Source organism: Ipomoea nil, unplaced genomic scaffold, assembly GCF_001879475.1.
Source record: "Ipomoea nil cultivar Tokyo-kokei standard unplaced genomic scaffold, Asagao_1.1 scaffold0298, whole genome shotgun sequence".
In the NCBI taxonomy this organism is placed as follows: domain Eukaryota; kingdom Viridiplantae; phylum Streptophyta; class Magnoliopsida; order Solanales; family Convolvulaceae; genus Ipomoea; species Ipomoea nil.
In genome coordinates this window covers 1,516,555-1,535,072 of record NW_017616726.1, presented here as the reverse complement: position 1 = coordinate 1,535,072, position 18,518 = coordinate 1,516,555, and the positions used below count along the sequence as shown (strand labels likewise).

The 18,518-nt window shown below is 40.1% G+C and overlaps 1 protein-coding gene across 1 annotated transcript; it reads left to right on the top strand.

Moving 5' to 3' along the window:
* The first annotated feature begins 11,934 nt into the window (after positions 1-11,934).
* On the top strand, positions 11,935-14,871 carry LOC109157475. Its single transcript, XM_019305378.1, has 4 exons — positions 11,935-12,117; positions 13,237-13,730; positions 13,831-14,268; positions 14,451-14,871. The coding sequence occupies exons 1-4, from the start codon at positions 11,935-11,937 to the stop codon at positions 14,869-14,871; spliced, it is 1,536 nt and encodes a 511-aa protein (XP_019160923.1).
* Positions 14,872-18,518: the final 3,647 nt, after the last annotated feature.

The window sequence follows — 18,518 nt, the reverse complement described above, 5'->3', positions numbered from 1 at the left end:
TTTAGTACCTTGACCATGCAATTTTTATCAATTTTGGTCACTCCGGTCAAATTACCCGTCAAATTTCGCCGAAAAATTTTAACAGTTAAAATAATGAGGGTATTTTAGTAATTTCACATCTCTTCAATCATTTTTCCCGACTAAGCTTCTTCCCGACGACAACCACTCCACCGCCGCCGCCCAAAATCCCATCTTTGAGCGCAGTTTCCAGTTAAAATAATGAGGGTATTTTGAGGTGTGCTGCTGCGACGGATTCGCCGAAAATGATAAATTCGTCAGAGAAGAAGGAAGAAATGTGAAATGACTAAAATACCCTCATTATTTTAATTCTTAAAATTTTTCGGCGAAATTTGGCCGCCAATTTAACCGGAGTGACCAAAGTTGATAAAAATTGCATAGTCAAAGTACTAAATTGACGCTTTTGAAAGTTAGGTGCTGAAATTAACAAAGCCCTTATAGTCATATGACCAAAATTAAAATTTTCTCAAATAAAAAATAAAAAAAATATAATTAAGCCAATCATATTAACTACTTGGGGGATTTATTGACAAAAAGAGTATTCAAATCACACAACAAATTGAAGTGTGAAACTATCTTGCAATGTCTTGTTTGGCAATCAGCAGTTAGCTATTCAGTATTAGTATATATTTAATATTTTATGCCCTAATTTTTATTTGCTCTCCCTTAACTTATGTCCCGTATTTGGTTTCAACCATACCTATACAATTATTTTAGAGTAAAAGACATTTTTGGTCTTAGACTTATAGTGGCTTGGACAATTTTAGTCCTTTATAAAAAAATTTGTCATTTTATGGACAGAGTTATTGTGGCGAGGACATTTTTGGTCCTCCGTCTATATTTCTGTTAGATAACCGTATGAGAGAGGGGCAATTACGTCAATTTAGGCTATCTCCTTCTATCTATTATATCTATGTGTGTTTGGCGGCTTCGATTCTCCTTCTATCTATTTGATTAGTAACCTGTTTGGCGGCTTCGATTCTCGGGCAATTTCTTCGTACAACTGCAACTTGGACTCTCCGACTCCTTCGAATTATGACCGAGAAGAAAACAAAACACACATAGATATAATAGATAGAAGGAGATAGCCTAAATTGACGTGATTACCCCTCTCTCAGACTGTTATCTAACAGAAATATAGACGGAGGACCAAAAATGTCCTCGCCACAATAACTCTGTCCATAAAATGGCAAATTTTTTTATAAATGACTAAAATTGTCCAAGCCACTATAAATTTAGGACTAAAAATGTCTTTTACTCATTATTTTATTGACAATTATAATCAATCTTGACTATATTATCTTGCATTTGTAAACTTAGAATTGCCTATTTAAATACGCAAATTTAACATTCAATTATCTATACATGAACAATTCCAATATAATTTTGTATTGATATATTTTAAAGTAATTATATTTTTAAAAAAAAAATATTGAGCATTATCCTAATCGCGCAATGCGCATAAAAAACTAGTGTTAAAAGAAAAGGTAAAACAATGGGGATTTATTATTATTATTATTATTATTATTATTATTATTATTATTATTATTATTATTAAACATACCGCACTATTATCTGTATACCGTGAGCTACAACTAATCAAAAAAAAAAAAAAACCCTTTATTTGATCTCATTGAAAGATTAACTATATATGTATGTATTTTAAAAATATTATTGTATACATATAAGTTTTTAATTTTAGTTATACTAGTTCAAGTTGCTTTTCAGAAGTTATTGAATGGTATGTTGCTTTTCTGAAGTGGTCTTCATTTAGCCTGGCCAGTTAATTAACTCAGAACAACTACGTACTACTTGCTAGATATGCGTTTTTGTTATATTAATTTCACTCTTTAATCACACAATATTATAACCACAATTTTACATTAATTATTGATTTGATTAAATTAAGTCCATATGCTTTTAAAAATTGGCTAAACTAACTTTCAAACATAGACTAAGTTTGGTCGTTGGTTTTCAAAATTTTAAAAACTAACATCCTTTTACTTCCATTTTTTTTTTTTAGATTAACATCATAAAATTAACATAAGTCTAATTTTGATTGATTTTTTAGACCTTATATTTAAAATTATTTTTAGATGTGCATTGCTTAAATATAATAAATATAATTTTTGCTTTTCAGTCTAATATATGTAAGATTTTAATATTCGATATCCGAACCAAATTTACATTAAGATATACAGAGTAACATAACAAAAAATATATGAACCAATAACCTATTGAGTTCACCTTAAATTTAGTTTAGATAATATAAATATTATTTTTACATAATATTTAAAATATTTTTGGATATGTTTGTTGGAGTGAAACATGTATATAATTTTTATTTTAAAGTCTAATATATTTAATATTTTAATATCCGATATCCAGAATCTAGATCAAACTTAGAATATAACATAACAAAAAATATTTGAGCCAACAATCTATTGACTTCACCAAAATCTAAAAATCAGTTTGGATTTTGAGTTTTCATTATATATGATAATGTGAATAATTTCTATCTTTATGCATAAGCAAATAAATTATGTTTATATAAGTAATGGGTAAAAATAATAAAAGATGGTAATAAATAAATTTAAAAAAAAAAGATAATGAATGTAGTCATAATAATAGAGCAAATACCAATTTCGGTCCCACAAGTATTAGCAAAATGACGGTTTTGGTCCACATGTTTAATTTTTACCAATTTTTATCCACGACTATTGTTTTAGTACCAATTTTCATCCACGACCATTATTTTAGTATCGAAATTCATCACGCCGGTCACCCCTCAATCTAAGACATGTCGAAATCTAAAAATTTTAAGGGCATTTTCATCATTTTCAACTTAAGACTCTAATTTGAGCATGAATAAAGAGATGTAAGCCCTAAGATCAATCTCAATTGGCAGTTCTCCTCCTCATCCTACTTTAATTTCAGGAGAAAAACTATGAATCGAGATAGATCTTAGGGCTTAAATCTTTTTATTCATGCTCAAATTGATATCTTAATTTTAAAAAGACGAAAATACCCTTAATAATTTCATATTTCGACATGTCTTAAACAAATGTGTGACCGGCGTGATAAATTTTGGCACTAAAACAATAGTTGTGGATGAAAATTGGTACTAAAGTAATAGTCGTGGATGAAAATTGGCATGAATTAAACATGTGGACTAAAACTGTCATTTTGCTAATACTCGTAGGATCAAAATTGGTATTTACTCCATAATAATAGATAAACATGTAAGTAAATAAATGTGAGAATGTATTTTAAAAAAATGTGAGAATGTTGTAGAAATGTGATTTTATTGGTAGATATATATAGTCAATCAATAGGTAATAAATGTGAGAATGTATTTTAAAAAAATGTGAGAATGTTGTAGAAATGTGATTTTATTGGTAGATATATATAGTCAATCAATAGGTAATAGTTAACTGAATTATTATTTTGGGTAATTGAATACCCGGCCCGGCCCCTACTTGACGATGAGTTCACATTATGTAAAATAATAATAATAATAATAATAATAATAATAATAATAATTGTTGGGCGTAAGGCCGAGTTCAGCTTCTGTTCGATTCAAGATGCGGCACAATGACTTTTCATGGAGGGATGTGGTTAAATGGTTAATGCCCACCCTTTTATCATCAATTGATTTTAAATAGAATATGACAATCAGATAATCCAAGAACTCTGTGGTTAAACGAGCTTGATTTACAACCGCCACAAAATGGGTGATCCATTGGGAAGTAAGCATAATGCAGTGGACTGAGTCTGGGATTGTTGGGCGATGTCGGCCTGGTCGGGCCGAGTTCAGCCCATGCTCGATTCGAGATGCGGTTAAATGGTTAATGTTCACCTACTTATTACCAATTGAGAGTTCAGCACATGCTCGATTCGAGACGTGGTGATGTGGTATACTATGGAGGGATGTGGTTAAATGATTAATGTTCATTTACATATAACCGATTCGTTTTGAGTAGGATATGACAACCAGATAGTCAAAGAATAAAGAACTTTATGACCGGGGATCGAGTCTCACCAGTGGCTGGGAGCAACTTCTCAAAGTGAGGGGGGTTCCTTGTGCGTAGTGAGCACCGGTCTAGCCTCTGAGGTTCATGTTCAGTTGAGTCACCATGATTTACATCCTCCCAAATGCTCTGTCGGGCCGGGGTGTGGGAGGCCCTTAGGGTTGGGGTTCAGCCTTTTTGGAATAATAATAAAGAACTTTATAGTTAAGCATGTTTGACTTACCATAGTTACAAGATGACTCTAAACAGTTTAAATGAAATATAAATTTATCACATTAATTAAAGGCTGAAAATGAAACTAACTTTATATTATACATGCAACACCGCCAACACGTACACTGCAAACAAAATGGGAGGAGAATGTTTGCTTCCTAAGTTCCTAGAAGGGGTGGACCATCTTCGGTGTTTGGAAATTTTTGAACTATAGAATTTTCAACTTCCAATATTATCTTGAAAAAGTTAAAAATATTTTCCCCAAAGTCCACACGGTTGATTGTTTCAAAGTTTGTGTATACAGATATTCCTTACACCAGTTATGATTTGGCAATTCCAGTTCCACCTGCGTGCTCGCTGACTTGATGAGTGTGTACGTCACTGCTTTACGCCCCTTTGTATTAATTAAGATTTGATATGTTAAAAATCATATACTCGTTTTGATTAAGAAAATTGACTATAATAGAGGTTACGATGTTCAAAATTCTCTCTCGTCTGAATATGGTATCGACTTAAAGATGCTTCTTCCTATATAATTGATTATAAGAGATTTAGTATTTTTTACACGGTTGCTAAAATCGGTTTAGGTGTCCGCCTAGGCACTAGGCACCCCTAAACTGTGGTGATTTTCCTCTTAGGCGGCGCTCGCCTAGCGCCTAACTCGGCCGAGTTAACTCGTCCGTTTCGATCGAGTTAGCCGAGTTAACTCAGTAGGCTCAGACTGAATTCAGCCGAGTTAACTCGGCTCATTTTTTTTTTTTTGAATGCTACTGACTCTATTAGAATGTAGTATCTGTTCATATATATATATATATATATATATATATATATATATATATATATATATATATATATATATATATGGAAGTGATCAGGTGCATTTGTGACTTCCCGTGCGGTTGTGCGGTAGATTAATGTGCGTGAGTCGCGTGCTTAATGTGTGTGAGTGTGTAATGTTAATGTGCGTGAGTTTTGTATTTAATGTGCCTGAGTATTATGCTTAATGTGTGTGAAGTTTGTGCTTAATGTGCGTGACTTGAGTTCAGAATTACAAGCTCAGAAGGAAGCAGAACAGAAAGAGAAGGTGGGTGGAGCTTTTCTGAGTGAATGGATGGATATTTGTAAACGCATATATGACTGTTTTGATTTTATGTTAAAAACAAGACAAAACCCATTCCTCCACCACTTCGAAACAAAAAACAAGAAGAAAATGTAGCAGTAGATGCGCATAATTTTCACAACAGTGGATGAAGAACACACTCACGCACATTAAGCACACAACTCACGCATCTTAGGCACAAGACTAACACACCTTAAGTACAAAACTCACGCACATTAACATTACACACCCACGCACATTAAGTACAAATCTCAGGCACAAGGCCACAAGTAACGATTCCCTTTCTGCCAGCTCGTGTGCCTCAGCTCGTAGTGAACCAACCGGATGGACCTGAACTGTTAAACAGATAGAGAAAGACCCGGACCACATTGTGATTTACATAAAAAAAAAAATATATCACAACTCAAAAGTTACGTTCAATCAGTTTTTCAGTTTCCAATTATACTAAATGTCTAAATCACGAATAATACTTTGCATTTTGTATTTAATGATTAGAGCATTTTTCTTTGGAATATTTCTCTATTATGGTTGGGTCAAAGAAACAAAGAGGGAATAGGGTGGTAGTGAAGCCCAAAACCAACCAATCATCGGCTGGTGGCCACTTTAATCAATCATTATAGTGTAGACCATGATCTACATAAGTTATGTGGCCACTTTAAAAAATATTAATACCATAACGACTTGAATCATTCCAATAATGTAAAAGTATAATTAAAATATTAAGTTTTGTTTTAAATAATCAAAATAAGATTAATTAAACGAAAAAAAAAACTTAACCTAATTTTTTTTAAATGCATAAAAATCAAATCATTTTTAAAGTTCCTCATTTATAATCTTTAAATACTATGTATTTAGTCAGACTAATTATTTTACAAAAATTTATATTAAATTATATATATATATATATATATATATATATATATATATATATATATATATATATATATATATATATATATATATATATATATATATATATATAGAAGAGCGCTCATATGCGGCGGGGTCTTACGGTGCGGCGGTGCGGTCAAATTCCAGAATACACCAACAGTGTTAACAATATGCACCAACAGTGTAATAAAAACACACCCCAATGAAATGTAATAAAACATCACAAAATACACCACAGACTCAAAAAAACACACCATATAACTCACCACCCCCAATGGTGTATTTCCGAACAGTGTATGGTGTTTTTACTCACACCTAATGGTGTGTGTTTGGTGATGCAGGGCTCTGTTTACTCTGTTTTGTGTGGTGTATTTCCTAACGTTGATGGTGCATATTTGGTGAACTATTGGTGTTGCCGCACCGTAAGAAATAACCGCACCGTAAGACACTGCCGCACCTGAACCCGCCTCTCTCTCTCTCTCTCTCTCTCTCTCTCTCTCTCTCTCTCTCTCTCTCTACATATATATATATATATATATATATATATATATATATATATATATATATATATATATATATATATATATATTAATACATTTTAACATATTCGTAGTATATGTTTAACAATTATCCCAACTCTAATTGAGATGGGGCTCGAACCTAAGACCTTTCTTATAGAAATTAATGAGTAAGTTACAAATAATAAATAGTTAAACGGAATATTCCGTTACTAAATTTTATACTAACGGAATTTAAGTTATTTAAGGGAAGAAAATAATATAATAGAGTGTAAATAAGGAAAATCATTAAAAAATATTAAAATTAAAATAATATTAACCATTTTTCTCAAAAAAAAAAATAAAAACATTAACCATTCATTTTAAGAAACAATTATACCGACATTTTTTTGTTCCAGATAAGGGCCTAACATAATTGGCTCTTATTAAAATTGTAGATAATACTTTAGTAGCTACAACAAAAAATAATAGATATGCATTTCTTTAATTTAGAATTATGTGTCTACAATGCCTTTATTCAAATAAAAATAAAAATTATTCATTATTAATAAATTAAATAAGAAAAATAATTTTATTAGTTATGTTGGTTTTAGGGTTTTTGGGGCACAAGGAGGTCCAACACAACCGTTGGTTGGTGGATTCACCGTAAGATAGGCTTATGAAAGAATCTCTTGAAAAGCAGGAAGATAACTAGCAAATTAGACTATTCTTGGCTATAGTTTCTGGATGTTTTCTTTGCGTATCTGAGCTATGCTGCCCATTACACTCGGGGAGGGGTCCCTTTTATAGCTGACTATCCCTTACCGATTAAATACAGGTTTTAAATGCACAATAATGAGAAATAAGGAGCTAAGAGCCGTTGGGTTGCCATTACGCGATCCTCCCAACGGCGGGATTGACCCGTATTAACGACAGGCTCGTTAAGCAGCAACGGTCAGTAGCTAGGCTGACTCCTATCAGTGCCAACTCCTGCTGGTGCCGAGTCCTTGGACTCGGCCCCCACTCATCCAAGCTTTCTTCAGGGCCCTCTTTGAAAGCCCATAGCGTAGATCTCTTTTATCCCTTTGGGCCTATTGCAGCAAGCCCATTCTTTCTTCTTTCTTTGGGCATCAAGCCCGTTGGGTTCATATCCCATCAACTAGTCCCTCACTTTCCAGCACTGAGCCCACTCGCGCTAGTGCTGGAAAGTACCCGAATTTGATGGCCTGAATACCCTTTTTCCCAACTGTTTCGATTTGCAGTGATCTCCTCCTGATTGCCTGCATTCAATTTCTCTCATTTCCTCTACTTATATATTGGACAAGCGCTCTGCCTTCTTCCATCACTCCCCATTCCTGTTTTTCTACTAACCATAGGTCGCTCAAGCCTAAGCGCTAAGAAGATCGACTTCGACTCCGCGACGAGTTCTCCGACCCCTCCCGCGAAGCGAGCAAAACTTAACAAGAAGAAAGAGAAGAAGGCTAAAAGAGTAGCCTCCCGCAAGCGCTTCACAGATCCCTCTTATTCGGGTTCTCGCATGGCTGGGGATGCACCTCCTCCCGGAACAAGCTTGCCTCGTTCGACTACCATGAAGGTCACCACGAAGGATGGAACGTAAGTGGAGGTGGCTGTGCCCGAGTAGATGTCGTTCGAGATGACCTTCACCATTCCCCTATACAACTCGGCTGAAACTGCAACCGAGCGCATGCCTGATGCTCACTACGCTCGCTTTCTGGAGACCTACATCGGAGCTGAGCCAAGTGTGGCACCGCCGATGATGCCGGCATTCTGGGAGTCGGTCTGCCCTTCCCCTACCGACTCGAAGTCTCCAAATGATCTGTCATTTCTGGACGATCTTTCTTCCCTAGAAAAGTGAGAGTGCGAATTGTTGGTGCATGTCTGACTTTGGAAAAAGCACTTAGGGTTTTTTAAATAAAGCTTTTCCCGAGTGTTGTCATGTTTATAAAGCCCTTTCTATTTTGAATAAAATTTTATCCCGTTTTCTGCTTTGCCGTTATCTTTTTACTATCGCTTTTCGAATGTCTTTTCCTTGGGTGGATGCGCCTTTATGCTTTGCACGGGTACAGTATATCGTGTGTCGTCTCCCTCTCTTAAGGTGCGGCTGACCACATACGACGACTCCTTGAGGGTTTTCTACTTATTACTCGTTTGATCCCAGAAGATCCCATATTTTGACAACTTACTTAATCACGATACCTTTCCATATCTATAGGAGATATTGTCTTCCCCCAAGGCGAGAATATTCCTCACAAAGATTTGATTAATGGCAACCCTTTTTACTGATGAAGATTCTTGCCTTGATTTGCCTTCTCAATGCCCTTCCGCGTGCCTGCCTTAGAATGGCAAGCCCCAACTTTCGCTCCCCTGATTTTCTCCTCGAAATCTGATCCATTCAACCTATAAATGGGGCCTTTGTCTTATCTTCTAGCTGCACCTCTTTCCTTCATTCTTTCCTCTTTGATCGCCCTCCGTTCTATCATTATGAGTACAAGAGATGGTGGCCGGCGCTCATCCAAGCATTTAGCGGAGAAGTCTCGGCTTAAAATGCTGAGACAGCGAAAGTTGGCCCATGGGCCATGAGGTAGGAGACTCCCCTTCAGATCCCATCATACTTACACCGGACATGTTAGACGTCATATCTGTTTCCCCTGTCGATCAACAAGTCGAGCCGTTCATGGAGGAACTTCCTTTAGGCGAGTAGGCCGAATGGGTTGCCACCCCCCCCCTCTCTATTTGGTGTGGCGTTGTCTCCGAGTGCCCTTGAGACTCCTCTCTAAATGATTGACGATGGGGTGCCGCCGGTTTATGTGATTGAGGTACCGGACACCGTTCCAACTCCGGCTCCGCCTTCCCCTATACTTCTACTTGAGGGACCTCTACCTCCAATGCCTACTCCATCCGGCCCTTCGTCTAAGAAGAAGGTCGACTCCTAAGTGTTACCTTGTGATTTCTTGCTTTTGTTTAACGGCAGTGTACCTGCTGTCCCCCCAGGATAAATAAAATAACCATCTTCTTATGTGTTTGTGATTTCCTCCTTTTTTTTTCCATCTTTCATCCGTATAACTATATGGGTCAAGTGCCCAAGGTCCGAACGCTAAGTGATCGGTCCAAACAGATAAGTGAGTTGACCTCCTTGGTTAGACACATGGTGTTGGTCTCAAGGCGGGCTGACCGCCCAAGGTCCAACGCTAAGTGGTCAGCCCAAACAGATAAGTGAGCTGACCTCCTTGGTTAGACACATGGTGTTGGCGTAAAATCTAGGCGGGCTGACCGCCCAAGGTCCAACGCTAAGTGGTCGGCGCAAACAGATAAGTGGGTTGACCTCCTCGGTTAGACACATGGTGCCGGCCTCAAATCTAGGTGGGCTGACCGCCTCGTAGGCCGGGTCACAGTGCCCCGAGGCCACTCGTCGTGGCTCATTCAGATTCCAAACCCTACGCCCTACTTTTCGCCATTTGGGTAAACCCTAAACGCCTCTTCCCAGTTGTCGTTCCGCCTTCCGGGGCGCATTAAATGCCTTGGTACCATCATCTCACTTCACATCAACCATCACCACACCCCCACTATCTTTATCTAATGCTTCCTTCTCCTTTTTACAAAAACTCTCTCTTTTTCCTTCCTTCCTATTTCACTAAAACCCTCTTTCTCTTCAAATCTTCTTGTTTGGCAACTCCATCCCTCGGCGTACCTCAAGGATTTTCCTCCGTTCATATTTCTGGTGGACTTTTCAGGTTGGTGCCTCCCTTCATTTTGCTATATCTTCGTCTTCTCCTTCTTTTTCGCGTCGCACAGAGGCTTCAGCCATCCCCAGTTCTCTTTCTTCTTCTCATCCGGTCCTCGTACTACGGAGGTCGCCGCTCCACTAAGTCCGGCTCCGGTTACGACGGGTGCCGCTCTTCCCGACGATGTCCTTCGGGCTTCCGGTGCTTTCGAGCCTTTGGACTTACCCGTCAAATGTTCCTCTCGAATGGAGTGTTAGTAATATAATAATGTTTGTAGTTAGTTTATATTATATAGTTTATACTAGTGGTAGAGATTTAGTCTAACTAAATGTAGCCTATAGAATATGAGTGTATTGTATAGGACTCTCACTCTCTCACTGTGTAATCGTTTCAGTTTTCAGATTATCGTAATCTCATCTGGTATCAGTTGCGATAAGTTAGATCCTTTGTTTATACCTTCCCCGCAAAATACGATGTCAACCAATTCCTCTGAACGCACCATCACCACCACCTTCGGCGTACCGCCGGCGACCACAAATTCCGTCACGGCAGCGCATCACTTCGTCTCTACGAAGCTGACGATGAGGAATTACTTGTTTTGGCGCACCCAATTGGTGCCGTTCCTCCGCGGACAGGGCTTGCTGGGCTACATCGATGGGAAGACTCCGTGTCCACCGGCGATCGTCGTTGTTTCCTCCCAAACCGGTGACTCTACCACGACGACAACCACCACTGCCGAGAATCCGACTTATGAAGCGTGGATCCAGCAGGACTAGGCGATCCTATCCACGATCATCTCGTCGTTATCCGACGAGGTGATGCACCTTGCCATCGACCGACAGACATCCCGAGAAGTCTGGGACTCGATCGCATCGACGCTCGCTTCCTCCTCCCGTGCTCGTTGCTTAAGCCTGCTCGGACAGTTAGAGACCCTGCGCCAAGGCCATGGATCTCCGACCGAGTACCTTGGGCGTTGTCAGATGATCGTGGAAGCCCTATCCCTCGCCGGACAAGCAGATTCTGTACGTTCTCCGTGGGCTCAGACCGGAGTTTCGTACGATGGCCAACTCCCTCACCGCCTCTGGAGCACCGGTCTCTCTGTCGTAGCTCTCCGATTTCCTCCAGGCGTAGGAATTCATCCACGAGGATGATTTTGCCGTTGTGGACTCCTCAGGTGGCGGCAGTTCTCCGGCGGTGTTCTTCGTTGGCCGCGGCAGACACGGCGGTGACCAGTCGCAGTCTGGGCGTAACTCCGGTGGACATGGTGGCTGATAGAATCGCGGTAGGGGAAATCAGGGCCAAGGCTGGCAAGGCCGTGGTGGCGGTCCAAGATGTCAGATCTGTAAATCACACGTCCACACGGCCGTGTACTGCTAGTCTGCTACATGCGGTACAATGACCGTCCAGCCGGTCACGCCAATATGGCGGTTTCCAGCGAGAATGCGGCGCATGTGGCAGCAGATGTGTGGTACCCGGATACCGGGGCTACGTCTCACGCGACTCCAGACAATCAAATGTTAAGCCACTCTGAGGCCTACACCGGCGGGGATGTTCTTAAAATCGGAAATGGCACAGGTTTGGATGTTTCACGTGTGGGGCATACGGTTATCCCATCCGGGTCTAAAAGTTTGTCAATGTCTAAAATTCTCTATGTTCCAAATTTAACTTTACCATTATTGTCAGGCTATCGTTTTACTAACGAAAATGACGTTTATTTTGAGTTTCACAAAAATTTGTTTCTTGTGAAGGATTGCAACACTCGGGCGGTTCTTCTTAAGGGTTTCACTTCTGGCGGCCTATACAAGTTATTGGTCCCGCAATCTCCATGTGCCTTTCTTACCGCTCGTGCGTCTTCCGAAGTGTGGCATCAACGTTTAGGCCACCCCCATAATCAAGCTCTACAACGTGCCTTAAAACACTGTCCCGTCACTACAAATAAAGCCAGTTTGTCAAAGTTGTGTACCGCGTGTCAACTCGAGAAATCAGCTCGTTTTCCTTTAGATAGGGTTTCAAGCACTAGTGATAATATTTTAGATTTGTTGTACACGGACATCTGGGGTCCGTCTCCTGTAATTACTACTGGCTTTCTTTATTTCGTGCTTTTTGTAGATGACCATTCGCGTTATTGCTGGTTTTACCCATTACGGTTAAAATCAGATATATATAAAATATTTGATGTGTTCCGGGTGATGGTAGAATGACGTTTTTCACGTTCTATCAAAGCCATACAGTCTGATTTAGGGGGTGAGTACCGCCGTCTTCATAAAGTCTTCGAAAATCTAGGCATTACACAGAGACAATCGTGTGCCTATACCCACGAACAAAACGGGCGTGTCGAACGTCGGAATAGACACATCGTCGAAACCGGCTAGGCATTGTTGGCTGAAAGTTCAACCCCACAAATATATTGGGATTATTCTTTTGAAACAGCTACGTATTTAATCAATTACCTACCTTCTTCCGCTATAAACAATGAGAGTCCTCATTATCGTGTCTATAAAACACAAACTCCGTATACCTTTTTTCGTGTATTAGGATGTCGCTGTTACCCTTATCTTCGGCTTTATAACCGACACAAGATAGAGTATCGGTCAACACCCTGCGTCTTCCTAGGTTACCCAGTTTCTTTTAGGGGATATCGGTTTATGGACCCTACCACGGGAAAGATCTTTATATGCCGTCATGTTCGGTTTGATGAAACTACTTTCCCTTTTGCTTTGCAGTCTCCTGTTCAGACTACTGAGAGTCCTACTATAGCGCCCTGGTGGGCCGAGCTAATTGTTGTCGCTACTCAGTTTGCACCACTAGCTGTGAAATTACCTATGGCACAGGAACCAAGCCCTTTGGCCATAGCAGCTCCAACGGATACTCATGTTACATCGGGTCCACCTGCTGGGACTCGTAAGGCACCCTGGGGCCGGGGCAAGCCCCAAGTCCCACATACCATGCGTACTCGGCACAAAACACGTGGCACAGATGAAGAGTTCTATGTTCTTACTGCGTCCGCTGATCCCACCTGCTACTCCCAGGCCGTTGGGCACCCACAGTGGCGGGATGCCATGGACCAGGAGTTCAATGCCCTGTTACACAACAACACCTGGGAACTCACCCCAGCTACACCGCATATGAACATCATCGGCTGCAAATGGGTTTTTCGCACCAAGCGCAAAGTCGATGGTTCAGTTGAACGCTATAAGGCGCAGCTGGTCGCCAAAGGGTTCAACCAAGTTGCTGGTGAAGATTTTTTTTGACACCTTTAGCCCCGTGGTCAAGCCGACCACTGTTCACATATTGTTTTCTCTTGCTATTTCAAACAGGTGGACACTATGGCAACTGGATGTCCACAACACCTTTCTAAACGGGCATCTAGCTGAAACCGTCTATGTGAAGCAGCCACCCGGCTACGAGGATTTGGCTCGGCTCAATCATGTCTGTCATTTGCAATGGTCTCTGTACGGGCTAAAGCAAGCACCACGTGCCTGGTTCAAGCGGTTGCATGACTTCTTGACTCCCACTGGGTTTTTGGCGTCCAAAACGGATGTCTCTCTCTTTCACTACACTTTTGGTGATTCTCGGGTCTTTCTGTTGGTCTACGTCGACGACATTATCATGATGGGTAATGATCCAGGCTTGGTTACCACCTTACTGCATCGTTTGTCCACGACGTTCAAGATTAAGAATCTGGGTCCACCGAGCTTCTTCTTAGGGATTGAGACCCTCACGATTGGCGACAGTTTTCTTTTCTCTCAACGCCGGTATATGCAAGACATTCTAAAAACTCACTCTAGGATGACGGATTGCAAGGCCTTGGCTACACCGGCCTCGGTTACACAACCGACAACTCCGTCTACCGATCCGTTCGAGAATCCCACACAATACCGTCGGATTGTCGGGGCTCTTCAGTACCTCACTATCACCCGTCCTGATCTATTAACAGGTTATGTCAGTTCATGCATTCTCCCACAGATGATCATTGGAGTCTACTAAAGCGGGTCCTACGGTATATCAAGGGGACTCAAGATTACGGCCTTCAACTCCGCCCGTCAGCATCGTCTGATCTGCATGCGTTCTCTGACTCTGAATGGGCAGGTTGTCCGGTTGATCGAAAGTCCACCAGTGGGTACGTAGTCTTCCTCGGGGAAAACCTAGTTTCTTGGGTTTCTCGCAAGCAGCACACAGTGGCGAGGTCTTCAACAGAAGCAGAGTACAAGGGTCTGGCAGATGTTGCAGCCGAGGTCACTTGGGTAGTCTCTTTGCTATGTGAACTTGGGCTCTACTCGGGCAAGCTGGCTACGCTATCTTGGTGCCACATATTTAGCTGCAAATCCAGTGTTCCACACTCGTACGAAGCATGTTGAGATCAACTATCACTTCGTTCGGAACAAGGTCGCGTCTGGGGACTTTATTGTCAGTTTTGTTTCTACGAAGGAGCAGCTTGCAGATATCTTCACCAAACCTCTACCAGGACCACGTTTTCAACTACTACGAGACAAGCTCAATGTTGTCACCCTCCAACCTTGTGCTTGAGGGTGTGTGTTAGTAATATAGTAATGTTTGTAGTTAGTTTATATTATATAGTTTATACTAGTGGTAGAGATTTAGTCTAACTAAATGTAGCCTATAGAATAGGAGTGTATTTTATAGGACTCTCACTCTCTCACTGTGTAATCGTTTCAGTTTTCAGATTATCGTAATCTCATTTGGAGGAACAAAATTATGAGACCGCCCGTTTCCTCTTGGGTTCGTCGGCGGAGATTATGCATCCCGAGGATCGTGAGCTTTTGTGTAACACCCCGTGTTACGATCTTCAAGCCCGGATTAATTATGTAATTAATCCCGCTAAGAATAGTTAAAAAGGATTTAATTTAGTTAGAATCCTCTTAATTAATTAATGTGGTCCACAATGGACCGTGGACCCTTGTCTATATTAATGACCTTAAACCTGTTAGGAATAAAGAGAGTAGACCTTTTACTATTTAGATTCTAATTAGGAATCCCAAACCTATATATCTGTTAGGAATAAAGAAAGTGGGCCCTTACTATCTAGATTTTGATTAGGATTCCTGATTCTATAAATAGGGGATTAGAAAGCAATTAGAACCTTACCACCCATAGTTATATTACACGAAAATATTCCCAAGAGATTCCCCACCACCAAGCCTAGGGAGATCAATCAGAGTTAAATCTTAGAGAAGAACCTTAATAGCCAAGGGAGGATTAATTAAGGCTAAGAGGTAACCCATGTCTTAGAAAACCTATTTTCCTTGCTATTGTTTATTGATTGGCTCCGTTGGTTGATTGAATGTGTGATTTTGCATGTATATCTTGTTAGAGCTTGCCTTTAGGTTTATATGGTGAATTATTGCTATTCTTGATATTCTTGATGGCCCTATGTGGTTATTGATATGATCTTGTATTTAATTAAGTCTAGAGTTGTCCCTAGGGTTTATATCGTGAATCTCGTGTTGTGATGTTCTTGGTATTCTTGGGTGGGTTTATGCATGCTCGGGTGTTGATTCTAGCCTAGGACTTGTCTTTAGAGCTTTGCATATAGATTTCTTGATGTTCATGAGGTTCTGGAAGCTCCTGAACCATTATGTGATTGATGTTGAATCTTGGTATGTTTAGGAATCGTGTTGGAATGTAATTGGAATCATCCATGGTTCAATCTTTGTTAATCGAATCCGTGTTGTTGTTGATACGTGTTGGAATGCGTTTGGACATGGTTTTGGGTTCCACGAACGAACACTGAACCAAATAATTGCCTTCGTGGCAGTGGGGGTAGGTGGGGGAAACGAGTCCCCGCCACCTACCCGCGGGTACGTTGCCCGATTCCAGCGGGTAGTCGACTGCCCACCGGCGGGTGGTCCTCCACCCACCGCCCACCCGCTGGAATGGGGTGGCGCGGCGGGTCGTTTTCCCCCGTTTGTTGTTTTCCCATGTCCCGTTGTGCCCCGTTGTACCCCGTTTGATGTTTATGAGTCTCGTATGATGTTTTGAGTTTCGTTCTAGGAATTTATGTGTAGAGCGTATCATTGCTATTATACCTTGATTGTTATTGTTGATTATATGTTGATTGATTGAATGATGGTAGGTATTGTGATCATTGTGCAATGATGGTTGAGATCGATGATAATGAGATTGTGATTGGTGGAAATGAATTATTAGCGGATAGCACAACGAGTGCTCGGTTATCGTGCTAAAGGCACGAACCACCTCTTAGACTTGCTGGCTAAAGGCTTGGGTCATGGTATAAGCGCCGCGGTGCCATGTCAGAGTTATATACGCTAACCCCTTAATTATAGTGCTATAGACACGAATCATACGAATGGCACTTCGGTGCTACCATGTTGGTGGACTTGTTGGTGGTTTCGGTGTGGGGCATGTAGTTGCCCGGAGGAATAAGAGAGGCGATATAAGGATGGCCTGGAGGCACAGGTTGGAAGTGATATAAGGAAGGAGAGGAGTAAAGGTTGGAACTTGGTATAAGGTTGGAAGATGGATTGTGTGCTTTGATGATAACTTGCTAATTGTGTGTCATTGGATCTCATTGCTGCATTTAATTGCTATTTATGAGCTTACTTGTCTATTATGCCTTGCAAACGTAGGATGCATGCTAGTATCTCTATAATATTCGAAATATTGCCTTATTGATGGTGTCTCGAGTCTTGATATGGTTTTAAAGCTAGAGTTTGCTTAGGTTTAAATATGTACTCCAGTCTCAAAATCATTTTCTTATATCTACCAATATTGTACTTAACGCGTGGGAGTGTGTTACCAGCATTATTCGCTGACAGTTGTTACACCGTTGGTTTTTCAGGTGCAGATCAGTAGCTCCAGAGTGCGCTAGATGGATACGAGGACCTAACTAGTTTAACATTAGTTAGATGGCATGTGAGCCTTGGCTTGTACTATGAATACTGATTACAGTTTATGCTTGTTTAGTTAGTTTAGCTTGTGCGTCTAGGTTCTCAAACCTAGACGTGACATAGAACCCAGATACTTATGTTGTTAGTTCCGCTTTGTTGAGTATTAATGATAGTTTCGCCTTTATTTCATAAGCTTTAAATGTTTTAAAAATTAGGGGTGTTACAATTGGTATCAGAGCCTAAGTTCGATCCTAGGAAGATGGCTTTAAGATAAGACTTTAAGATATTAAGCTCGAACTCTAGGCGTTTAAGTACTTAGGACATAGGAATCTTAGGATGCGCGGTGAGATTGTGAGTTTATTCATCGCTTTTGATAAGTTTCCTATGCTTGTTCTTCGTTTCCTATACTTGCTCTGAAGTTGTGATATTCTTGCATACTTTTACATGCTTTGTCGCATATCATTCTTTGATTAATAATGATTTACCTTGACATGCTAAAACATGATAGACTATTGATTTTGTTTAAATGTCGTACTTGGTTATTTTCCTAAGCATGAAAGTTGGATTATGTTCCTAATTGATTTATTTATAGATCATGTAAGGAATTGCATATTGTTGCTTAATTATTTGACCTAACGTGCGTTATTCAGATATCTGTTATTTGACAAAGTATTTTGGAACTTACAATTGATGATTTTATTTGGCCAGGAATTGCTCACTTTTCCTGATTTTAATTATTGGATTATTTTGATAGTTAACTTACTTATAGCTTAATAAGTACTTGCATGAGTTTGCATGAAAGTTGTGGGAATGTAGCTTTATTTAGGAAGGGGGAATGTGATGTGTGATCCTTATGATGTCTTGAACTTTCATTTAAGTCTCCCGTGTTGATATCATAATAATGTTATTCCTTGAGGTTTTCCATGTGTTCAAGCCCCTTTTGTTTTTCATATGAGTATGGAATTGTTTGGACGTGGATTTGTGCATTCTTGGGACTTTTTCCGAAACGATTCCTTCTTCACAGTCATGTTCCAGTGGGACCTTGGCAGGAGGTCGACCTCCCACCTACTGCCCACTGGTACGTTGTGTTGATTTCTTGACTTTTTGTTTTAGTGATCCATTGTGCACGTGTGTGT

Excerpts from the sequence above, each read along its gene's own strand:
- LOC109157475 (XM_019305378.1), top strand. The coding sequence starts at position 11,935 with ATGGCGGTTTCCAGCGAGAATGCGGCGCATGTGGCAGCAGATGTGTGG. Across the intron at positions 12,118-13,236 it reads TTTCACGTGTGGGGCATACG|TCTCCTGTTCAGACTACTGA; the intron begins GTTATCCCATCC and ends TTTGCTTTGCAG. Across the intron at positions 13,731-13,830 it reads GCGCAGCTGGTCGCCAAAGG|GTGGACACTATGGCAACTGG; the intron begins GTTCAACCAAGT and ends TATTTCAAACAG.